The sequence below is a fragment of the Mastacembelus armatus genome, chromosome 8, assembly GCF_900324485.2.
Source record: "Mastacembelus armatus chromosome 8, fMasArm1.2, whole genome shotgun sequence".
Lineage (NCBI taxonomy): Eukaryota > Metazoa > Chordata > Actinopteri > Synbranchiformes > Mastacembelidae > Mastacembelus > Mastacembelus armatus.
In genome coordinates this window covers 22,445,226-22,468,069 of record NC_046640.1, presented here as the reverse complement: position 1 = coordinate 22,468,069, position 22,844 = coordinate 22,445,226, and the positions used below count along the sequence as shown (strand labels likewise).

Here is a 22,844-nt window from a genome sequence, read left to right as displayed (position 1 = left end):
AGCCGAGCAGCAGAGCACCGCCGCGGGCAGGACGGCTCAGCAGAGCCGCGTGTTCTGGTCAGTCCCGGCGCGGTTCGGGTTTCCCGAGGATGCGGAGGCAGCCGACACCGGACCCGCTGCGCTACGTGATGCAGACCAGAGTCCAAGAGTTGACCCGCGGCTGCCAGGAGGTCTCCTCTCTCCCTACCTGCTCCCCGGTCTTGTGCCCCAACGTCACCGTGTCGACGCGCAGTCACCGTTACCGGGGCGGCTTCTGATCGTCCAGGACGCCCGCGCTCGTATTCGGTCCCTGAAGGCTTCGGCTGTAGTTTCCACCATGACCCCGAGGCTGTGAAGTGAGACCGCCACTAACAGAGGACACCTGGACACCTGCGCACTGATGATGGCCAATAACAACGAGCTACAGGTGAGTCCGCAGACGAACTGTTTGATGAAGAGTCTTTCTCTCTGTGCTGCACCATGAGGATCGAAATCAGAGGGTCTGAGCTGAAACTACAGACTCTCATATCTTCACCTCTGCTCCTGGATGGGGGACATTCCTACAGTTCCCATAGTGCAACTCTGCAGCACCTTGTTGTTAAACCACTCGAGTCTTTGAACAATGGACGTGTTTGTTTTTCCTTCAGTTTGTTCCCACGTGATCAGCGAAATGTTAGAAAATCAGTCAGAACGTCCACCAGAAGTTCCCATGGTGCCTCACAGCCGCTGTGCTGGTCTGAGAATATGATATATTCAGTTTACAGTAGAGAAAAGCTGCAGATCTTCACAGTGGAGCAGCTGGACCCAGAGTCCTAGAGGAAGCAGCCTGGGTGATGAACCTGTAGAGCAGCTGCATCAGGAATCAAATTTGGTCTAAAGCTGAATATTGTTTGAGCAAACAGGAACCTGATGTCTGCAAATGTCTTTGACCAGTCAGCAGGTCAAAGGTTGAGCTGCCCTGAGGGGACTGTGGTGGGTTAGGGTGCCCTGGTGTCAGGACGCAGCAGGGAAGTGTTAAAAATGAAAGGCTGTGTGTTGGTGCCTGTGCGGTGGATGTTCTAGGTTTAGTCCTTGCTGTGTTTTCCTTCCTCACGCTCCGTCACGTTGACCCCGTTGGATCGTTTGTTGTGAAAACCGGTGTCTTCCGTGACGTTTAGTTTCCCTGAACAGAGCAGGTGCCTCCAGTGTTTCCTGGAAAACTGTCGATGTGGGCGCGAGGATCAGCCCTTAGAGCCGACGTGGTGCAGGTCCTGCGTGACACCGACTGGTCCGTCACAGACGTCGTTATGGAAATATTCCACGTCACTTTGCATACCTCATTTAGACGGTCCTGACTCTCCCTGTGCCTTCACTGAATAATATTTTCTGACTGGTGCAGTTTCAAAAACAGAAGAAACCACTACGCTTCCACAGGATGTCCTGCGGCTTGGTAAAGAAACTTTCTCTTTAACTCGATCGGTTTAGTTCTGGCACAGTGTGAGACAGACTTTGTGATGTTCTCATCACCTTCTGCTCGTCCATCTGGTTTTAAGTACTGAGCCTGTGTGTGATGTGGAGCTTCTGATGCAAACGCTCAGGGATGTGGACTATTCTGACTTTTGATCCTCGTGTGGGTCAAACTGAATGTCCTGGATTCCTTTGGGCCCAGTTTGAAAAGCGTTTGATCAGTTGATCAGGGTCAGTGTGTATCAGTATCTGTGTGAACTACCCAGAGTGTGTGACTGAATCTGAAACTCCTGGGTGTTTGTCTGAGCTGCTCTTGGTCTGATCGAGTGACGGGTTCAGTCATCGTTACTGCGGCGGCTGATGACGGTAGGCAGCACCCGCCAGTGGGCCGAGGTCTCAGGGGTTTGGTGATGGAGCTCGTGTCCTCTCCTTTATGTCTCCTGAAAACCATCTGAGACGACCCAGTCTCCTGTCCACCCCCTTCCTTCTGTCAGAAACAAGGCCGTCAGTGTGGAGCTTAACTGTCAGTGCTTTCCCATCCTGTTCCTCCCGCTGACGCTCCTGCAGCCATCGATTTGCAGCCTGTTTATTTGCTGGCTCTCCTTCTCCTTCAGATGGCTTCAAGGAATGTAAATCGTGGCTCCTGCTGAAGTTGTGAGCTCTGCAGCGGGCCGATAACGTGGCACACGCTTTGATGCGGCCCTCTCATGAATTCTTTATTTCCGTCGGTTTCCTGTCGTTATTATCTGGAGGAGTTGTGCGAGTCAGACGAGCTGCTGCTGCTTCCGTCGGCTCCAAATGCCTTTTTTATTGATCATCCTGGAGAGTGGGAGCAACTTGGTCCATTTCTTTAATGGCTCACTCTGTTGATAGCCTCACATGTGTTGTAATACACAGGGATGCGAGGCATCAAGCGTGTGTCCAGCTGCCACCGCACTGGATAATAGGCTTAGGAGACTGTGGACTTAGTGCCCTCGGTCTCACATACACACACACATACAACCCCCCCAACATCCAGTCCCCCTGCCTGAATCCAGGATTACACTGTGTCAGCAGAATCCTGACTCTTCCCCAGACACCACAGGACAATCGTATAACCGCTGCATCACACCTTCGATGCCCTGATGGGACGTTTTAATGGCGTTGATCAATAAAACCAATGAGCTCCCTCGTTAGGGTGCAGTCGAGATCATATCTTTAAATACAGAGGCAGGAAAAAGTGACTGTTTGGGTGCAGCCTAATGGGCCAGTCTGAGCACCAGCTGCTCCTGCTCTGTGCCACCAGGCTTTCAGAGGATTACTTATCACTGATACCAAACAGATGAGGGAAAATTAAGACGAGGAGTCCGTGGGAACTGCTGAGGCACTGACTAACTCCAGGTTCTGCTGTTTACTGTGTTTTGGTGTTTTCTAAGCTGGTTGTGTGTGAGAGTTTTAGGGCTTTAAGGGATTGTTGGTATTAGGGGACTGAAGAATGTGTTGCTAAGAAGGACCAGTTAGAGACACGGACTTACTTTGGTTATTGTTTTATTTATTATTATTTAATACTCATAACAATTCAGTCAGTGTGAGTCTGGGTAGGAAGGTCACAAAGTCCAGGAGCCGCTCAGGAGTCTGAAGTGAGTGATTGGCCCTGAGGCTGAACTGGCCTAGACCTGGTGTTTGGGCTCAGGTTGTCAAAGGCCCGATGTTGAATCAACAGAACAGAAGTGGAGCTGATGGATCCTGACAAATCAAACTTGGTATAAAAAGTGATGACAAATATTTGGATATTGATTAACAAAGGTTTTATATATTATATAAAGTAGTTTGTAGTTTGTAGTTGTGATGGTGATTTATTGTTTAAGTTTTAATTCTAGTTTGTTAATCCTAGTTAATTTTATTTTGTACTAACCAGCTGGTTAACTGCTAACTAGTATTGTGACTGGCTTTGTTAGCCACTAGCTCACCAGATGTTCCAGATGTTTTGCTGTCAGACCTTCCTGTGTGTCTGGGCCTTAACCTGAAGAGATGGGCGGCTTGGTGCCGACTGTTTTAGTCCAAACTGTGAGGCTGTTTCAGAAACTGAAGCAGCGTGAAAGAGGAACCTGGGCCGTGTGACCTGATTGCGGTTACACCTGAGGCATTTGAGATGAGTTATCCCGCCACGGTGCAGAGGTCATGTGATAGCCTGCGTGTTGTGCCGAGGGAGCGGCGTTGGGTTGAAGGGGAGCACAGACCTGAGGCTTCGTGGGAGCAGCGCTCGGCCGTGATGCCGACGTACAACAGTGGACGGCCTGTTCTGTCGGCCCAGAGGCCATAAATGTGAGACGGATAAAAGCAGCTCTCATTACGGCTCTGCAGGGAGGGACCGAGGTAGCGGCAGAGTCGCCCTGCAACAGGCCCACCCTTCAAACTGTAACCCAAACTGCAGCTATTATGTTGTTGGAGTCTCTGCTGGAGCAGAGAGACACAGGGAGCAGCCAGGAGCTATTGTGAGTTGGCTGCTTTTATCCACCGTCGACAGTACGAGGGACATCGTGAGCCCTGTAACGTGAGGAGCATTAATAGTCTTAAATGAATAGGATGCAGCTTCTACACAGGGAAAGTCCAGAGAAGGAGCAGAAATGAGAACGAGTAGTTCAACAAATGTTCCTCTAAAAACTGCTGCGTTTGTGCAGACGGTCCCCCTGCTCTCTGTGGACCCCTGTGGCCTTGAGGTCCTGAGGTGGTCTTGGTTTCATTAGCCAGTAAACAGTCATGGAAATTAAACAAGAATCTAAACTACTTGTGTGTAATCAACAGTAAACAGAAATAATCATCAGAATTATCGTTTTTAATCTGCTTTCCATGTCCATTACCATCAACCGCTCCACCACAGAGCCGGACTCTGTCCAATCTGTGTCCCGTCCAGGCCCCGCAGGTGACCCGGGAACATACTGCATGCAGAATAAAATATCTGCCTCAAAGTGTGTCAGCTGCCCTGGAGTCTGGCAGATCCACAGTGGGAGGAAATCTTAATAACTGCAGATTTATGCAGTTTTATTTTCTGGTTAAATCTGTCCTGGACATTTGTGCATGATTTACCAGACATCCGAGTTTGGACTGGTCCCAGGGAGTGGGGGGATATGGTAATGGCTCGAGTCCTGTAGCAGCCACAGCTCATTCATGTTTTGTGCTGTTGGATTCATCTGTGGGGAAGCACATTATTGTCTTTCTTCTGGACCTACTTTACTTCTGTTTTAGCATCGTGTCAGGTGTGTCTCAGCCATACTACCCCCAAACCTCCCAGTCTGGAATAATGAGGGTGTCTCCTCTGACTAACACCCTTATCCACATTGGCTGTTGTAGGTCGACAACTTTGTTTGCTGCCCTTTTATATGCAGGTGGTGCAGAGGAAAATCGACTCTGCTAGATTCTAGTCCAGAGACCTGTTTATGTTGGAGCTGCTCTTTGAATAAACCAGCGTCTTTGCGTTCTTAAGAAGAAACCTGTTCAGACTTTTTGATTCGGTTCCATCAGCAAAGTCGTGTTTTTGGGGATTGTCTGAGCGTCGTTCACCTGCCTCCTTTACTTCGCGCTTTAGTCACGAGCATGAGAGATGCAGATTGTGTATGTGTGTGGGTTTGTGCTGCCTTATTCCTCAGGAGCCTGAACAGAGTCACTGTGTGTTGCAGCAGAGTTCACAATGGACAAAGCTGGGAACACAAACACATGAGCATTTCCTGAAGTCTGTTGAGGAGAACGACCTTTAACAAAGACGCCTTTCATGCTGAGCTTCTCCTCCCCAGCTGTGGAGCACACACTGCTGGACACACACACACACACACACAACCCCATGGAAATCCTTCTGAACCCATCCATCCATCATCTGTACCCCCTTAGTCCTAACCAGGGTCCCAGGGACCTGCTGGAGCCTATCCCAGCTCTCTCTGGGTGAAAGGCAGGGGTCCACCCTGGACAGTCCCCAGTCCCCAGTCCATCACAGGGCCACATAGAGACAAACAACCTCACACACTCACACTCACTCCTATGGGCAATTTAGAGTCACCAATCAACCTGACATACATGTTTTTGGACTGTGGGAGGAAACCAGAGGACCTGGAGAAAACCCACACAAGTTCAGGGAGAACATGCAGACTCCACACAGAAAGGCCCCTGATGGGTTTCAGACCAGGAACCTTCTTGCTGTGAGGCAACAGGGCTGACCACTGGACCACCGTGCTGCCCTCTTTCTGAACCCAACATGCATAATTGTCCCTCTAGTGGGACAACAGCAGCCAGACCCATCCTGAACAGACCAGACTATACTTAGACCTGATCCAAAATGTGGTTGAACAGAGAGAGAACAGAACCACTGGCAGCAGCTTTATGCATCAGCCAATGATCAGGCAGCTGCAGCGCAAAAGGGCCGAAATATAATCATGTTCTGAAAACGAGTAGAGAGTCCTAGAAACTTTGTTTATAGGCCGAGAAGAGAAATTTCTCTAAAGTATCACACGTGATCACATGATACATGGACCCCAGGAAGGCTGCATTAAAACCAGGTGCAGCTTCATTAGACTGAGGAGAATTTGGGTGTTGAGAGGCATTTTGGGAACTGTAGTTCTGTAACTGTGGAGGGAAACTGATGAGAGTTTTGCTTAAGGTTTTCATGAACAATAAACAGTTTGAGGCAGAGGTCCAGTCAGGACTGAGTAGACCTGCTGCCTCAGACCTAGACACCACTGAGACACAACCACACCTTCACCTGCTGCACCGTCTTTCTCTGGTTCACTCAGACTGTGACGTTTGTCTCCAGCTCCTGTCGTACAGAGGATGTACTGTACACGCATGTTCACTGTACAAAAAGGAGATTTGGCAGCAGAATTTCCCCTGCAAGGGATTTTAGGGATTAACAGGCAAACACATAGTCCAAGGTACGTTCTGTAAGCTGTTAACTCACAATGAAAGACCATGTAACAGATGGGAGGTAAATAATGTTCTCTTGGTCTTAGAGGGGCCCTGTAAAAGTTTAATATTGTAGTACTACAAGAGTTCCTACACTTCCCATAATGCAGTTTGTTAACTGTCACCTGCTCTCTGCCTGTTAAATTGTCTCAACACTCCAACACTAGATTTTCTCAGTTTGATCTAACCCTCCGTCATCACTGATTTCTCAAACTGGCTCCTACGACATGTGGGTGTGAAAGTGTTTCCTGTGATTTGTCCATGAAATGTCCCTTTAAAGGAACAAATTGAAAATGTTTGCTTTGTTTCTGAGGGTTAGATGAGGAGATCGGAATCGCCCTCATGTCTGTGTGTTAGATCGAAGGCTGCAGCCAGCAGCTGGTTATCTTAGCAGCTTATCTCATTTGTTACTGCTAAGAAATAGTCCAGCACATAACCCGCTTACAGAGACAACTTGTCATCTCTAGCCCAAGGACGCTTCGATGTGTGGACGGGGGCAGCGGGGGAGCCGGAGCACAGAGCTGCTCCATCTTTAATTATGTCTTAAAAACTGTATTTGTTTCTGCTGCTCTACAGTCGAACTGGCCCAGTCCCCCACATGTGGAAAGTCTCAGCTCGGTCTGCAGCCTCTCTCTCATCTGCTGCGTCGACACAACGACGAGCAGCGTTTCCTCCTGTTAGTTCTCACTGTCCAGCTGCCTTTGCCTTACCCTGCTGTTTTATTCATTACCAGCCAGTTACAGTACATTAGCGCCGTGTGTGTGTGTGTGTGTGTGTGTGTGTGTTTGCAGAGATTACACCCCCCACCCCCGTCTTAACCCAAATCCCAACCAGTGTGTGCTGAATGAGGCCGTGTGCCCACATCAGGATGTGAGGAGAATTTCAACTCATGTTTCTTCTCCCACTTTCTGTCTCACAACGTTTCTGTGTGTTCGACGGGTGTACACACACTGTTAGTGATAAATGGCAGTCAGCTGGTGTCTGTGTGTGTGTGTGTGTGTGTGTGTGTGTGTGTGTGTGTGTGTGTTATTGAGCCCAATCCCATTCACATACTGACAGTACCGTGAGTGTGGTGTACTCGGCCTCACTGCCGCGCTGCCTCACATGTTGCTTCCTCGCCAAATGTGTGGTTGACTCCATGATCACGTTAGCTAAGTTAGCAGACCTGTGCCAGGCGTCGGAGAATGACCACAGTTGTGGTTAAACTGGGTCCAACCCAGTGTGGGGCCGATAATGCAGCAATAATGTCCAACGTTACCAGCAGCAGATTTATTAGAGGCCCAGAAATGACAGGTTGAGGCCATAAAATCCATGTTGACTTGGTTTTTGTAGAGAGAACGCGAGTCGTGGAGCAGCTAGCGTCCGTCATTGGCGTTGACCTTTGACCTTTAACGTGGCTATGTGTTGGCCTCAGGCTCGTGCTGTGGTAGCTGGTTTGTCCCTGCAGCTTCTGACAACACCTGACAGTGGCAGCACTTTGCAGAACTGGCCCACAAACACCAAAGCTCCCAGCATGACCTTGTGTTTAATCCACATCTTCCCATTAACAAACAGGTTCACATTAACAGTAAATCCTAATCGCTCAGAAACAAAAGCTTTAGGGTACATTTATTAAATTATTATTATTTTTGGCAGCGCTGCACTATAACAATTAGTCTAAAAGTGCACTCCCAAGCCCCATCGTTATTAATGTTGTTGTGTGTGTGAGTAAGTGAATGAATCGGTAATAAATTGACAGTGTTAGGGCTGCGACTGGAGTGTTCACCGTCTGTGCCCCAACAAAATAGACTCTATTTATAGACGCAGGCGAGGCCAGATGGGCTGATGGGTCATTAAAACTTAATCAATCGGAGGCTTTTCTGTCAGAAATCTGCAAACCCCAGTGTGTGACGGACGACACCAGTGGTGTAAAGAGGCAAAGAGCTTCCAGTTGTCAGATAAACTGACATAATTGATATTTATTGGCAGGATATTTCTGATGCTGTCACTGTCTGATATGACTTATATGTGTATGTTCCAGGTCAGTCCTAACAGGTGAACAGGGGGAGGCTGTGACTTTAAGAGCTGTATGCATAAACCAGAGTGATCTTAGTTCCTGAAACTGTGGTCAGCACAGTTTTTGTAAGTACACGCACTTTACGGACACAATGAGCAGGGCGGCGTGGTGCTGCAGCCGTCGCAGCAGCTTGTGTGGACGTTTTCAGTTAACAATGGAAGCTCAGTCGTTTCTGTGAAGGTGAGAGACAGCATGGATGCATGGGGACAGGTATCTCTGCAGCCACCGGTCCGCACTACACACGGAGCCCTGAGAGCCACAGCTGCTCGGTAAGGAAATATGTGACTACCTGATTGTAGCGGCGCACACAGAGCGTGCACGTCCCTTTTAAAACGGTGCCAAGCAAGAACAACTGCAAATGTTGTTCATACTGACTCAACTTCATGTTATTTCACTTCCTATGTGAGCCTCTGTGTGTGTGTGTGTGTGTGTGTGTGTGTGTGTGTGTGTGTGTGTGTGTGTGTGTGTGTGTGTGTGTGTGTGTGTGTGTGTGTGTGTGTGTGTGTGTGTGTGTGTGTGTGTGTCGTCTGTTCAGTCTATCAGCAGGTATCCTGTTGTGAGACTGTAGAAACTGGCTCAGGGTCTGGGATCAGTGTGGTCTCTGCTGGTTTATCTCTCTGAGCTGATGGTTCCACTTTTTGTCTTGTTCTGTGCTTTTAGATCTCTGAGCTTCCACAAAAAGTCTCTCTCCATATAAGATAACAGAACCCAGTGCTGCATGTTTTGTGTCCGGCAGAATCTTCTAATAATCCATCAAATAATTTATTTAGGGTCCCAGGGATCAGCTGGAGCCTATCCCAGCTCTCTATGGGTGAAAGGCAGGGGTGCACCCTGGACAGGTCCCCAGTCCATCACAGATCTTCTAATAATATTCATCTAATAATATTTAGTTAATAATAATAATGTTTTGTTTCATGATACTTCATGGGAGAAATGTTCTGTTAGCTCGTAACACAGCTTCTAATGAATCCCCATCCTTCGTAGAGCTGCCATAGCTGTCGGATGTAGAGCAGAGGTCTGTCATACTGGGGATGTTTTGCCCTTTGACCTTTGGCTCTGAGAGCAGTTTCTTTCCTAATTCAGCATTTCTCTCGTGTACACACAGACCTGAATGTAAATATTGGTCCCCACAAGGAAGCCAAGTCCCTGTGTCACTGGGTAAACTGGGTTCAGGCCCCATAGACATGGTCTAACAGTCCATTTAACTTGACCACATACTATCACAACAGACTGTCTCTCGGCTCTGGAGGCCCAGTAGCAGGAAGCAGAGCGACTGTGAGCTCTCTCACTTACAAAACCACCCAAATGTGTGTGTGTGTGTGTGTACAAAGTGCATGACGCCTCAGTCTCGATTTGGCAAAGAGCAGAACAGGAAGTAGCGAGGTGGGGCTTGGTCTGTGCTGTTCTCTCTTCCTCTCCTCTGCCTCGTTCACTCGCTCCAGATTTAGACCTGCTTTTTGATTCCTGGCGGGAAGGACATCCTGGATTTTGAGGAGGCAGGAACAGCACTCTGTGATTGGCTGTGAGCGCGGAGTGTGTGTGTGTGTGTGATAGTGTGTGTGGACGGAGGGGAGGGAGGGGGCCCGAGGGCGAAGCCACAGGAAGGCCAAACATGGCCAGCGAGGACCAGCTGGAAGAGCTGCCAGGGGATCAGTGGGTTGATTCCCCGGTGCCCACTGAGCAGAATGACACAGAGTCTTCGGTAGGCAGCTTCCCAGAGGCCTCAACATGGCCGCTTTTCTTTCCATCCAGCACCGTTGCCCTTCTCTTTTCTGTCTGCTTCCTCGTTCACTTCCTGTAAAAACATCTGAGTTTTCATTCCTGTGTGCTGTCGTGATTTGCTGGTTGAGCTGCCTTCAGCCTCGCTCCAGAGGTTCTTTGTTGTAAAACGCCAGGGATTAATTGTACTGTGTAGAGCTGCAGTGCGTCACGCCACAAACTCTCCCTTCCTGTCGTCGTCGGCGTGTTGCTGTTTTTTCTTCTGCTGTGAAAGGCCGTGGCCTCTGCTGCTGCTCACCCTGAGCCTCTCCTGCCTTCATGTCCGCGTCTGTGACACTGACGTTAGTCTTTATTTGAAAAGCTCCAAACTCCTCCACAAAAACACAAGTTAGAGCAGTGGTGTTCGTTATGACCTTGTTCCCAGTTTGAGAAACGTTGCCTCAGAGTTGTGCAATGACAACATTGTGTTGAAGCAGCAGCAGTTAAATTCTGCACTGGACCATGTGGTGCAGATGGATTACGGCTTTAGTGTGAGGGCAGAGCTGCAGCCCCAGTCTGTGCGTATCTGGACGGGCACAGAGACCTAAGACGTTTCAGTCAGACTTGATAAGTCCGGTTGTCTGCATGGGCAGTGAAGAGCCCTGACCATTGATCCAGTGGGTTTAAGCTCAGTAGAACATGTATGGCTGTTTGTTTCCGGACACGTCTCTCTCCGAAGAGTCAGGGACGTGTTAACCATAGAGGCCTGTGGTGGTGATGCTGCTGGGCTTTGTGTTCACATTATTTTGTCCTGCTGCTTGTGTTAAACCACAACCATCCGCCAGGAAACTTCATGTTTTAACGTCAGTGTCAGGTCTGAGTCTTTGAGTCTTGTTAGTTCCTCGGGCTTAGAATAAAAATTCAAGCATGAAAATTTTCCTCGTGTTTTGTGCGAAGACATGTCGACCCAGGGTCAGAGTCCATGGTGCCTGCAGCACGTCTGTGTGAACACTGATCCAGGAACAGTATTGACGTTCATCCCCATCCAGCCTAAGATGCTCCATGTTACCTCAACAGCTGCTGAGTCAGCGTTGTTTTTGTTCCGTGCCTGAAACTGCAGGTGGTCGTCTGGTTGCAGAAATCGCCACATCATCATCTGCTCCTTGTGACAAATCTACATGTTTTTGGTAAAAAGTGCAAACTCAGCTCACACAGCTGTTTTTCCACTCTGTGTTTCCTGTGACCATCCAGAAGCAGCTGAGACCCTGATGGATTTCAGTCCGTGTTAGTGCTGTTCTGCCCTGCTGTAATCTGGTTAGTGTTGATCAGTAGAAGTCATGGGAGCACTCAGCTCTTTATGCACTTAAGAGCAGCTTCTGGGTTGATGCTGCCTCACAGGCTCAGCTCGTCAAGGTTTCCCCTGTTGAACATTCAGTCACAGACTTCTTGTTTCACCCCACGGTGCTTTGCGTCCTCAGAGCTGGGCAGGGTCACTGTCAGCAGCTGTCAGCAGCTGTCAGCCACCCTTTAACCAGCAGAAAACACTCCTTCATGACCAATGGGCTGAATATAGTGTAGCTGTTGTTTTCTGCACATGTAACAGCATCTCCTTCAAACCCCATTCCCCACCATCCTTCTGTTCTCCTTCTCAGAGTGACCCAGGTGGGCTCTCGGTGCTCCAGCAGCTCGGTCTGGACCAAAACTCTGACTTCTCGGACTGCAGCGTGCAGCAGCGCTTGGACGAGCACCGCGAGAGGATCCGCAGGGAGATCCGCAAGGAGCTGAAGATCAAGGAGGGTGCGGAGAATCTGCGCAGGGCCACCACGGACAAGAGGAATGCCCAGCAGGTGGACTCGCAGCTCCGCAGCTCCAAGCGCAAGCTGGAGTCTCTTCATGCTCAGCTGCAGGAGCTGGACGCACATATTGTGGTCAAAGGCCCTGATGACAACAAAGGTACAGGATCCATCATGGAGAAGTGGTTTCTGTACTGGTTCATTTGCATGTTTCCATCCTCAGGTTACAAGAGTTAAAATAATGTGATTGCATTTTTATTTTGTGCAAACTGTACTTTCTGTTAATTAACATGCTTGACATGACTCATCCATCCATCCCTGTGAATCTATAGCCACACTAACATCGTGTGGCTGCAGGGATGAACTCCTATTCTTGACTAGACTACAGGCCTGGACCTGGACTGGACTAGAGCTCTAGAGCTGTCCTTTACAAGCAGCAGCAGCAGCTTAACATGCTCACAGAGACAATGTTAAGAAGATGTTCCCCATGTTTATCAGTTGACTGTGTTAGCATGCTAACAGTAGCTAATTGACACTGAACACAAGGTGCAGCTGAGGCTGTTGTTAGATGGTGTTGGATGAAAGGTCTTGTCCGAGTCATCCAGGGACAAACCATCTGTTAGTTGTTTGATGTGAGACCCCAACGCCCCCTTTGCACTGGGCACTAGAGATGAGTTCATCGCTAAAACCTAAATACGGTGTCTGCTGTGGTTTTATCTTATCTTTCCATCCCTTCACTCCTCTCGGACAGATACTCCCACGTCTCCAGGGTCTGTCGGTCGAACGTCAGCCAATCAGCACCGCATAGCAGCTCTGGAGCGGCAGCTAAACATTGAGCTGAAGGTCAAACAGGGAGCAGAGAACATGATTCCAATCTATGCCAGTGGAGGTACCAAGGTACTCATCAGTCATAACTGTGGTTTACTGCACTCACTTCACTCTGGCCTGCAGATTCTGTTACATTTAGTCTCGTGTTCTGTCTCCGTGATCCCCTGCTGGTTTCCGTGTCCCTCCGCAGGACAAGAAGCTCCTCCAGACGGCTCAGCAGATGCTGCAGGACAGCAAGACTAAAATCGACATTATTCGCATGCAGATCCGAAAGGCCATGCAGGCCACAGAGCAGTCTGAGGACAACCAAAGTACCTATTGTGCTTTTTATCCTCTTTCATCCCACCTGCTACTCTTTCAGCCTATAAACACTGCATATTTTATGATGCGGGTGGTAATCGATCAATTCTTGCTTTAGAAATTCACAGCGTACAGTCTTTCAATGAAACACGCACACACACACACACACACACGTCGTCCATTACAGGCCTCTCACTCTCCCAGGTTAAAGACTTATTGATGTTCCTGCATCCCCTTGATGTTGCCCAACAACTAAAAGCCATGGCTCATTTAACAGAGGTTAGAGAGGAGGGGATGCAGGGAGCCAGGAAGGGAGTGAGACTGAAAGGACTGAGTCAGAGGTGACGACAGAGTGAAGTGGAGGGAAGGAAGGAGTCGGAGATGAAAGAGAATGGGCGGGGAGGGGAAACGGAGCAGCAGTGGTCCCGGAAAGGACGGCACAGTGACTGATGTGGGCTCACGCCTCTAATGGAAATCTGTTTTCTCCCCAATCGCTCTCAGCCTTTTGCTTTAAACCTGCTTGTATGTAAAGACGTGATGCATGTTCGTTTCTGTCGGTTCCTTATTTTATTTCTACAAACCACAACTTTCCTGTTGTTGGTGGCTCTGACTGCTCCTTTTGGCCCCAGCAGGTGGCTCTGAGCAGTGACACATACTTGTACAATACCTGTTTGGCGCTCGGGCCGCCTCTGCATGGTGCTGCTGTCCATCTGTCACGCACTAAAGCTGACACTGTGTGCCAGGTAAACCGGACCTGTGCGGGATGGAGCTGCGTGTGGAGGAGCTGTGGCATCACTACCGCGTGGAGCACGCCATGGCCGAGGGAGCCAAGAACATGCTGCGCCTGCTGGGTGCGGGAAAAGTCCAAGACAAGAAGGCCATGGCTGAGGTCAGCGACCACAGACAATCTCCCAAAATGCTGAGCCTTCACTTTAAGTTATAAACATATAAACATATATCCTATGTCTTCAGGCTCTGTAGCTAAACTACGTTACGTATCATCGTCACTGTTTCCCAGCTGTTGTCACTTTAAATGGGATTTCAAGGCTTTGTGCTTATTTTTTCCCACAAAGATCAATACAAGTTTATGGACTAAAACCCCTGAGGACACAAATCATTTAAGAGTCTTGTCTCCATGCAGGCTCAGTGTGGTCTGAGCGAGTCGTCCCAGCGTCTGGACCTGCTCAGGTGTTCTCTGGAGCAGAGGCTGCTGGAGCTCCCTGAGGATCACCCCAAGGCCTGTCTCATCAAAGAGGAGCTGGTGCTGGCGTCTTCCTCGGCTTTCAGCTCCCGCCACAGCACCCCCTACGTCCACAACCAGTACAGCACCCTGAGCAAACCATCTCCCCTCACAGGTGTGCACAGAAACCACATCTCTGTTCATCACCGGTAACTGTGGCGCCTTACCTTAGACTTCTGTTCTCTGTCAGGTACTCTTCAGGTGCGTCTTTTGGGCTGCATGGGGCTGCTGGAGGTCATCCCTGGGCGGAGCCGAGGGACCCCGGTGGTTCTTCCCTCCCACTCTCCAGGAGACGGACGCTCCTCCTTCAAGCTGAGCGGCCTGTACAGCCGCAGCACCAGCAGCTTGAGCCTGAAGATCCCCGGCAAGACCGATGAGCTGTCCAGTAGGTGTTTCCCTTCTCAAACATTTGTTGTTCACACATGTAGTTCTCCTGTGGTGTGATGTGGACTAATCGGTGGAACTGGGGAGTGTTTCAACTGGAAAGCTGTGCCTGTGTGTGTTCACAGCGGAAGTGAGCGCGGTGCTGAAGCTGGAGAACACAGTGGTGGGTCAGACGGCTTGGAGAACAGTGGGAGAGCAGGCCTGGGATCAGACCTTCACTTTGGAGCTGGAGAGGGTAAGATGCAGCAGACCTGCCCAGCGGGAACATCTCAGTTCCCTTATTGGATCGGCCCCTGATCCTCGCTCGACCCCGACCTCTGAAGGGTGTTAATGCCAGGATTTAGATTTGTTTTCAGGCCGCCTACTTAGACCTACTGGATTTTATACATCAGATCATCCATCTTTGTCATGAACGTTATTGTCAGACATAAAGTCTTTTTTTAACTGTGTGACTTTTATACCCAAACATTTAAGTCCCTGTAAAGAAGCAAATACACAGGAAGGGCTTAAATTGGATTTTCACCAGAGGGTTATGTTCAAACCAGACTGATAAATTCCTAAAATAGGTCAAATTTAGGGGCCAAATCCAACAACACAGAGCCCTGACACTTGCTCCTCAACCTGAACCCTGTTTCTGTGATTGTCATCCTGAAAAACCACACACACACACATCTTCAGGTTACCGTGCTGTGTGTTTTGTGTGATTAGTCCCGTGAGATGGAGATAGCGGTGTACTGGAGAGATTACCGCTCCCTGTGCGCCCTGAAGTACCTGAAGCTGGAAGAGTTCCTGGACAACCAAAGGCACCGAGTCCAGCTGGACCTGGAGCCACAGGGGCTGTTGCTGGCTGAGGTACAGGGCACACACAACAGTAAACACACACACACAGCACATATGACCCACCGTGAGCCGCATGCATCAGCCTAACCAGCATTAGCCTGCACGGCTCCCTGCAGCCCGTATTTACCTGCAGCCGCAGTAACGAACACAGCAGCTGCTTCGTTAGTGGCAGTTTGTTGTTTCTCGTTTCAGGTGACTTTCTTCAACCCGGTGATAGAGAGAGGCCGACGACTCCAGCGGCAGAAGAAAGTCTTTTCTAAACAGCACGGTACGTTCAGGAGCACAAACGCAGACCTGAATAAAACCAACACGCCAGAATCTCAAATCAGGCTCAAACAGGGTCCATGAAAGGTGCTAATAGGTTTTAACTGAAGCAGCTGGCCCTGCTTTCAGATCAGTCACTTCCTAGTACTGTTACTGTGCTGAAGCTCCAAAGGCCCTCACCAACTAAAAGACGTATGCATCACTTTTCCATCAGTTTCCAGTCAGTGGATCTGCAGCAGCTGAAGTTCTGTTGTTTTCAGTCCTCTCATGTTATTCAGGCTGCAGGACTGTTGCATGTGCATAAAGTGACTCACAGCTCATGTCATCACCTGTTCAGCTCTGTCTCCCTCATGTTGCACCTCTGACGTCTGTTTTTTTCACCTACTTGCCTGTAAACACTGTATGTTTGTTTATTTTATTGATAGTCTTTGTTGTCTTCATGCACATGAGCTTTACTAGTCAACCAGACTTGGCCAATAATCATATTCAGGCTCTAAAGCTGGTCGCCCCCCTGCGACTGTGACTGTGTGTTCTCCAGGCAAAGCGTTCCTGCGGGCCCGGCAGATGAACGTGGACATCGCGACCTGGGTCCGCCTGCTCAGAAACGCCATCCCCACTGGGAGCAACGCCCCTGCCTACACGCCCAGTTTCACTAGCGGCACACTGACACACGGCTCAGCGTACGTCGCTCATTCACTTCACACTTCACGTCCAAGTGTTTTAACTCATATCCAGTGATTTTTCAGTAACTCAGTTGGGCCTGAAATATTTTATCACCTGTATTTATTTTTTTAGATAATTTAGATGTTTTTTTGTCTGAGGGTCTACGTTCAGTCCCCAGCTGCCACATTTCAAACAGCACCTGTGCTTCTCGTTCTTGGAGCGCTTCATTTTTTCTGCAGAGCTTTTATTTGTGCCTCTGCGACACTAGATCTCACCTTGTTCTTCTGGGTTTGCACTGCAGAGAAATCTCAGTGGAGAAGCTGAGTCTGGACAGCGACTCTCCCAAGTCCGAGCTCCGGAGAGATGTGGTCGACTCACCCACGTCCTCGGTGAGTGAGACGGTACGAAGGGAACCAGACTGGGAACGATGGGCGACTTTACACTTTCATGTTTTCACTTCCTACCTGCAGCATCTGGCCTGGAAACTGCGCTCCACTGATAATCTGCTGCTATGACAGCGCAGCTCTGAGAGGAGAGAGAGAGGACAGGCTGAATAACGGGAGAAACACAGAACTGAAAGCTCAGGGAGACGGTTTTAATGAGACATAATTGGATGGAGGGGAACTTTAATTTGATCAAGGCCAAATCCGCATTAGTTTAGCGTGTGAAGAGCACAGACGTCAGATACCGTGGACAGCGGTGTGTCAGACCTTAATAATATAATATAATATGTAGTTTCCAGGATAATTAATGATTCGTAATCGCTGCCAGAAATTTGATTTGCACATTTATTACACAATTACTAAAAATAATGACGTTCATCTTGTTGAGTTCAGAAAGATCCAGCTAAGTCTTTAGACATTTGAAGATGTTTGCTTTTCCACTGCATCTAAAAGTCAAAGTGACTTGGGGAGCCCTAATAGAAACCTTCAAACATTTTTAATTAACATCATCTAATTTTATAGTGACTGGAATAAAGATCAGTTCAGACTAACATTTACCATAAATTCTTGTTTTAATGATATTTTTATTACAGCCTGAGTCATGAAAGTATGAAATTACACTGTGAACCTCGTACAGCGTGTTGTGGAAATACACCGCTTGACTGTGCTAATGCTAATAAAGTAAATTTGAGTTTGAGAGTCCACAGAGGCAGGGAGACGCAGAATTAGACGAGCACAGAGCGAGTCAGAGGGGAGAGGGCCTGTGGCAGATGGTGTGTTCATCAGGGTTGAAGTATTATGGGATTAATTACTCCGATGTTTGTAGAGAACTAATTAGCAGTGAGGAAGGAGTGGAGGGGACGGGAAGAGGGGAGGAGTGAGGCTGTCGGCCAGCGGGAGATCTGGCAACCGGGCACGATGAGCTTCAGTGACTCAGTGTGTCCTCACGTCTCCCTCCTTTTCTGTTAACGCCGTGTTGCTGTTTTCCCTCCATGTAGCCTGTGTCTTCATTTTTAAACTACTAATGTATTAGCCAAAACAGAATAATAAACCGACTGGGTCTGACACGGGGGTCCCTGATAAACCGACTGGGTCTGACACGGGGGTTCAGTGTTCTCATGTCTTCCTTCCTTCTTCCATGTCTTCATCTCTCTGGTGTTTCTCAGGAACAGATGTCGGTCATTGAACCTCCTCCCACGTCCCAAGTCCCTGTTCCTGAGAAGCCCCCCAGATCCCTGTCACACAACTCTTCACGCAGGTGCACACACACACACACACACTCAACACACACACACTCAACACAGCGTGACATCAGAAACACTCCCCCACACACAATATGTTCCTGTGTTACAGCCTCTTTATTTTAACACCTGGTAGTAAAGCACAGTCTCCATATTGTGGATTACAGGATTCTGTACGTTGTCCCTGAATGACACACACTCGCTTCACGCACAGCAAAATGTGGGCTGATTGTTTGTATATGTTTATGTTTGCCCTCATGGTGTGTTTATGTGCTGTTTGCTGTCTGGTATCTGTCTTGCAGACCCAGCAGTGGCCCTCTGTCCCTGCAGGACTTCAAGCTGCTAGCAGTTCTGGGCAGGGGCCACTTTGGAAAGGTACTCGAGCTTCATTTCTCCTCACAGGATGAACCGTTAGTTCTCTGACACTGAGGTTCAGCTGCTGCACAGAAACATGGCGTTAATAATGTTGGTGCACACAGGCTCCGTTAGCACTTAAATAAATAAGGAGTTCACACATTCACCCTGTTTCTCCCTGCAGCTGACCAGAGGGTGATGGTGATGGTGATGATGATGATGATGATGATGATGATGATGATTCATAATACGTCCTGAGCTAACGGAGCTCCACATTTGATTTTAAAGAACAGTAATGAATGGACTCATGTGGTGCTGCTTTTCTGTCTCTGCTGGGTTTTATTGGCGGCGTCGTTCATCAGATGTTCGTCTCCGTCTGCTCTTGTTGGACTCCTCAGGTGCTGCTGTCGGAGTACAAGAGGACGGGCAGCCTTTACGCCATCAAAGCCCTGAAGAAAGGAGACATTGTCGCGCGGGACGAAGTGGAAAGGTTGTTGTTTTATATGACACAGACCTCACTCACCTCGTGACTACACCTCAGCACTAATTACTCCTCTCATACACCCCCCCACTTCCTGTCTGTCTCCAGTCTGATGTGTGAGAAGCGGATCTTTGAGACCGTCAACGGCTCCCACCATCCCTTCCTGGTCAACCTGTTTGCCTGTTTCCAGACGCCAGAACATGTGTGTTTCGTCATGGAGTACACGGCAGGAGGAGACCTGATGATGCACATACATGCTGACGTCTTTTCTGAGCCGCGTGCTGTGTGAGTTCTGCTGTGTGTGTGTGTGTTGGTCGCTGGACTGCGTCTTGAAGCTGAATCCCTTTGAGCCCTTTAATGAGCCTGTTTCCTCAGTCAGTTCAAAAAGCTGATTTTATTTCAGATTAAAATGTGACTTCACGTTTTTCTCATCATGTTGATATCAGAGTTGTTCCTGTCAGCAGGAGCAGACAGTCCCACACTGAACCATCAGACTAGACCACAGACACTGAGCTCAAGGGCTCTCTCATGACCCCTGTTCTAGTCGGTCTCTGCTGAAGCTGAGCTGCTTGTTGCTGCTGCGGGGCCCAGATTGTGGCGCGGTGGAGCAGTGGTGTGGGGCTGAGGCCGAGCTCTCGTCCTTCTCAGCCAATCAGCAGAAACAGCAGCTCAGACTCCAGGATCAAACATGATGAGGGATTCATTTGGCTGCAGGGTTTAATGAGTCTGGGTAATTCACGGGTTTAGAGCCGTCGCTGTGTGTGCGTCTTCTCAGAAAGCTCCGCGCTCTGTGTGTGTCCATTCACGTCCTAACTGTGAGTTTGTGGTCGAGCTCATGGTCATTTCTCCGTCTCTCTGTCCATCATTTATTCAACAGGTTCTACTCGGCCTGTGTGGTCTTAGGTCTGCAGTTCCTTCATGACCATAAGATTGTGTATCGGTGAGTGTTTGGCTCATCTTCATCCTTTCCCTCCAAACTCCATACGCATCCAGGCACTAAACCCCCCAACTCTCCTTTGACAGGGACCTAAAGTTGGACAACCTGCTGCTCGACACCGACGGTTTTCTGAAGATAGCCGACTTTGGACTCTGCAAAGAAGGTGAGGGTCCACGACAAAGTGATTTTCTGACTCTGCACATTTTATTTCCTCAGTCAGTCCCTCTGTCTTCACTCTCATCACTTCTACCCTTTTGTTCCTCCGATGAAGGCATGGGCTACGGAGACAGGACCAGTACTTTCTGTGGGACGCCTGAGTTTTTGGCCCCAGAGGTGCTGACAGATACGTCGTACACCAGGGCCGTGGACTGGTGGGGCCTCGGGGTGCTGGTCTACGAGATGTTGGTCGGAGAGGTGAGACAACAGTTACTGTTTGTTTTGTAAATAACTATTATCGTACGCGTCGGAGATGCTAACACTGATCTCAGTGCAGCCCCTGTAGGCTGCTTGGACATTAATAAGCTGCTGAAGAGTTAGCGGCTAGTTAGCTTAGCTTAGCACAAAGCTAAACCTCGTTAACGGACCCGTTTGTTTAGTCCATACAAACAACAAATTGTGGATTAAAGGGCAGTTCCTGACTTTCCACTTGTTTCCTGTCTAGATGCTAAGCTAACAGCTGCTAGTTACCGTTTATCGAGCAGATCGAGACTGTTATTGATCTTATGATGTAATAACAGGAAAACAACTAATCACATAAGAGACAACTGAGACCCCAAAGTCTTTATTTATTTTCTGCAACAAGAGACGAGCAGCAGCAGGTTTTTATTGTTACTGCACTGGGCCCTCGGGTGCTGGACTGGGTGGCATCTGGACACCACAAACACAAATCGGACACAATGATGATCCAGAGTGTTTGTACGTGTCGTCTAAATTAATAATCCCGTGTGTCTGCGTCAGTCTCCGTTTCCAGGTGATGATGAGGAGGAGGTTTTCGACAGCATTGTGAACGATGAGGTTCGTTACCCGCGCTTCCTGTCTACCGAGGCCATCGCCGTCATGAGGCGGGTGAGACTCACTTCCTGCTCTGACATAATGTTGTCTTGATTTTATCTGTCCTGTTTTCATAGTGAGATAAGTTGACTAAAGACTAAACTAACGTCCATGACCTTCTGTTGCTGACAGTTGCTGAGGAGGAATCCTGAGCGGCGTCTGGGCTCCGGAGAAAAAGATGCTGAAGACGTGAAGAAACAACCTTTCTTCAGGGTCAGTGTCGCCGTTTTAACACTTTTCATTCTCCCTGCCCCAAACTACATGAAAGTAAAACCACGTTTATCCGACACCAGGGGGTGGACTGGGACGCACTCCTTCAGAAGAAAGTCTCGCCGCCGTTTGTCCCCACCATCGGAGGGAAAGAAGACGTCAGCAACTTCGACCAAGAGTTCACAGCAGAGCATCCCACCCTCACACCGCCCCGCGAGCGCCGCACCCTCTCCCGCAAGGAACAGGACTACTTCAAGGACTTCGACTATGTCTCGGACCTCTGTTAGGCTCAGGGGGTCAGGGGTCACAGGGTTTTTAGCTGCCCACTGCCAGCCACGGACTCTGACAGGAGACTGCAAGGTGAAGGCTGATGGTGACGAGATGATCGCTTTTTATGTGTGTGTGTGTGTGTGTGTGTGTGTGTGTGTGTGTGTGTGTGTGTGTGTGTGTGTGTGGATCAGCTGAGTCCGAGCGCAGGCTGTACACCTGCAGCGTCATGGACTTGCTGACCTCCGGACTGTCCGGAGGCTTTTAGAGGAGGAGGTCGTGGTGATGACACAAGATAAACCAGAAATAGAAGCGAAGGTGACGGATCCTGAGCCGGAGCCTCAAAGTCCCAGAGTGACGGACTGAGCCGTGGTTCTTGCTGCTGGCACTGCAGTCTCATGTTTGTGTGTGTCGCTGTGTCCGCCGTCCCTGCCTCGGTGTCCAGCTCAGCTGCAGCCGTGCACCATGTGCACGCCAACACCAGGGGGAGCCAGAGGAAAGAGAGACGTCTCCTTATCTGGCTGTGAATTGGGGTCAGGCTCTGTTTGTGTCTGCTTGTCTTACATAGGCCACCTCCTCATCGTGTGTCGGCTCGGCGTCGGGTTTAACTGCATCGTCCTTCAGTGACCGGAAGCTTTTAGGAATCGTCTTCTTTGTGATTTATAGTTTGTTTTTCTCGTCTGTTTTTGCTCCTTTGTGTGTTTCATTTGCTGATGAAATGTTGGAACTGTGACTCACTAAAGATGTGAACCCAACGCTGAAGTATTGATCATTTATTGCATTTATTTTACATTGAGCTGTTGTGGTGTGTGTGTGTGTGTGTCTGTGTGTGTGTGTGTTGTCTGGTGTTTCAGGGTTAGGACTCAGGTTTAGGGTCCAGGTTAGATCCAGGGTCGTGCTTGTGTGAATAATGTCCTCAGAGCTGCAACTGGAAAAAACTGACAGCTCCAGGTAATTTTGTTTCCATAAACGTACCAGGAAGTAGTCAGAGCCTTTCACTTTTATGTTGTTGATTTAACTTGAAATGGAAAAACGGATATTTTGCTGATCTACTCTCATTAACCCGTAATAACAAAGGCTAAATATTCTTAATGCATTTGTGCAAACTGATTAAAAATCCAGAACAAAACTACCTAATTCAGTTCTTCCTCCCTGACCCAGGCGTCAAGCTACAAGGTGTTTCTTTTATTTTGTCCACTCCATTTATATCAGCGAGGCCAAATACCACAACCAGCTCTCAGGATCAGAGAGTCCAGTCCGACAGCAGAGACCGATCATCCAGGTGAGACAGTCTGGACACAGAGACGCCCACCTGTTCTCCAAACTCTCAGATGCTCGGCTGGATTTTGCTGACGGGTAAAATGTAAGTGGACAGTTGAAGATGTTTGCAGCAGTTTTGAGTAACAGCAGATAGAAAGATGACGTCCAGAGACCCACAGGC

The 22,844-nt window shown here is 48.9% G+C and overlaps 1 protein-coding gene across 6 annotated transcripts; it reads left to right on the top strand.

Annotated features, from left to right (window-relative positions):
• Positions 1-22,158, top strand: pkn1b (protein kinase N1b). 6 transcript variants are annotated; one of them, XM_026324445.2, is made up of 22 exons: positions 1-406; positions 11,761-12,061; positions 12,653-12,798; positions 12,920-13,040; positions 13,773-13,918; positions 14,171-14,384; positions 14,460-14,654; positions 14,779-14,888; positions 15,362-15,505; positions 15,686-15,761; positions 16,296-16,437; positions 16,722-16,821; positions 18,030-18,121; positions 18,407-18,479; positions 18,857-18,948; positions 19,048-19,224; positions 19,817-19,879; positions 19,963-20,039; positions 20,148-20,290; positions 20,834-20,941; positions 21,059-21,139; positions 21,220-22,158. In XM_026324445.2, exons 1-22 carry the CDS (start codon positions 380-382, stop codon positions 21,421-21,423), a joined length of 2,832 nt encoding a protein of 943 aa, XP_026180230.1. In that variant the 5' UTR covers positions 1-379; the 3' UTR covers positions 21,424-22,158. The 6 variants fall into 6 exon arrangements, with proteins under 6 accessions (XP_026180230.1, XP_026180229.1, XP_026180228.1 ...); XM_026324444.1 differs by lacking the exon at positions 1-406 and adding an exon at positions 8,460-8,679; XM_026324443.1 differs by lacking the exon at positions 1-406 and adding an exon at positions 9,782-10,112 and having other exon boundaries at positions 16,722-16,809; positions 18,036-18,121.
• The last annotated feature ends 686 nt before the right edge of the window (positions 22,159-22,844 follow it).

Bases quoted from the DNA above. Each gene is read 5' to 3' on its own strand.
- pkn1b (XM_026324440.2), top strand. From the start codon at position 10,023: ATGGCCAGCGAGGACCAGCTGGAAGAGCTGCCAGGGGATCAGTGGGTT. The intron at 15,762-16,295 runs GTACGTTCAGGA...TGTGTTCTCCAG, and splicing joins AGTCTTTTCTAAACAGCACG to GCAAAGCGTTCCTGCGGGCC. The intron at 20,040-20,147 runs GTGAGGGTCCAC...CCTCCGATGAAG, and splicing joins CTTTGGACTCTGCAAAGAAG to GCATGGGCTACGGAGACAGG.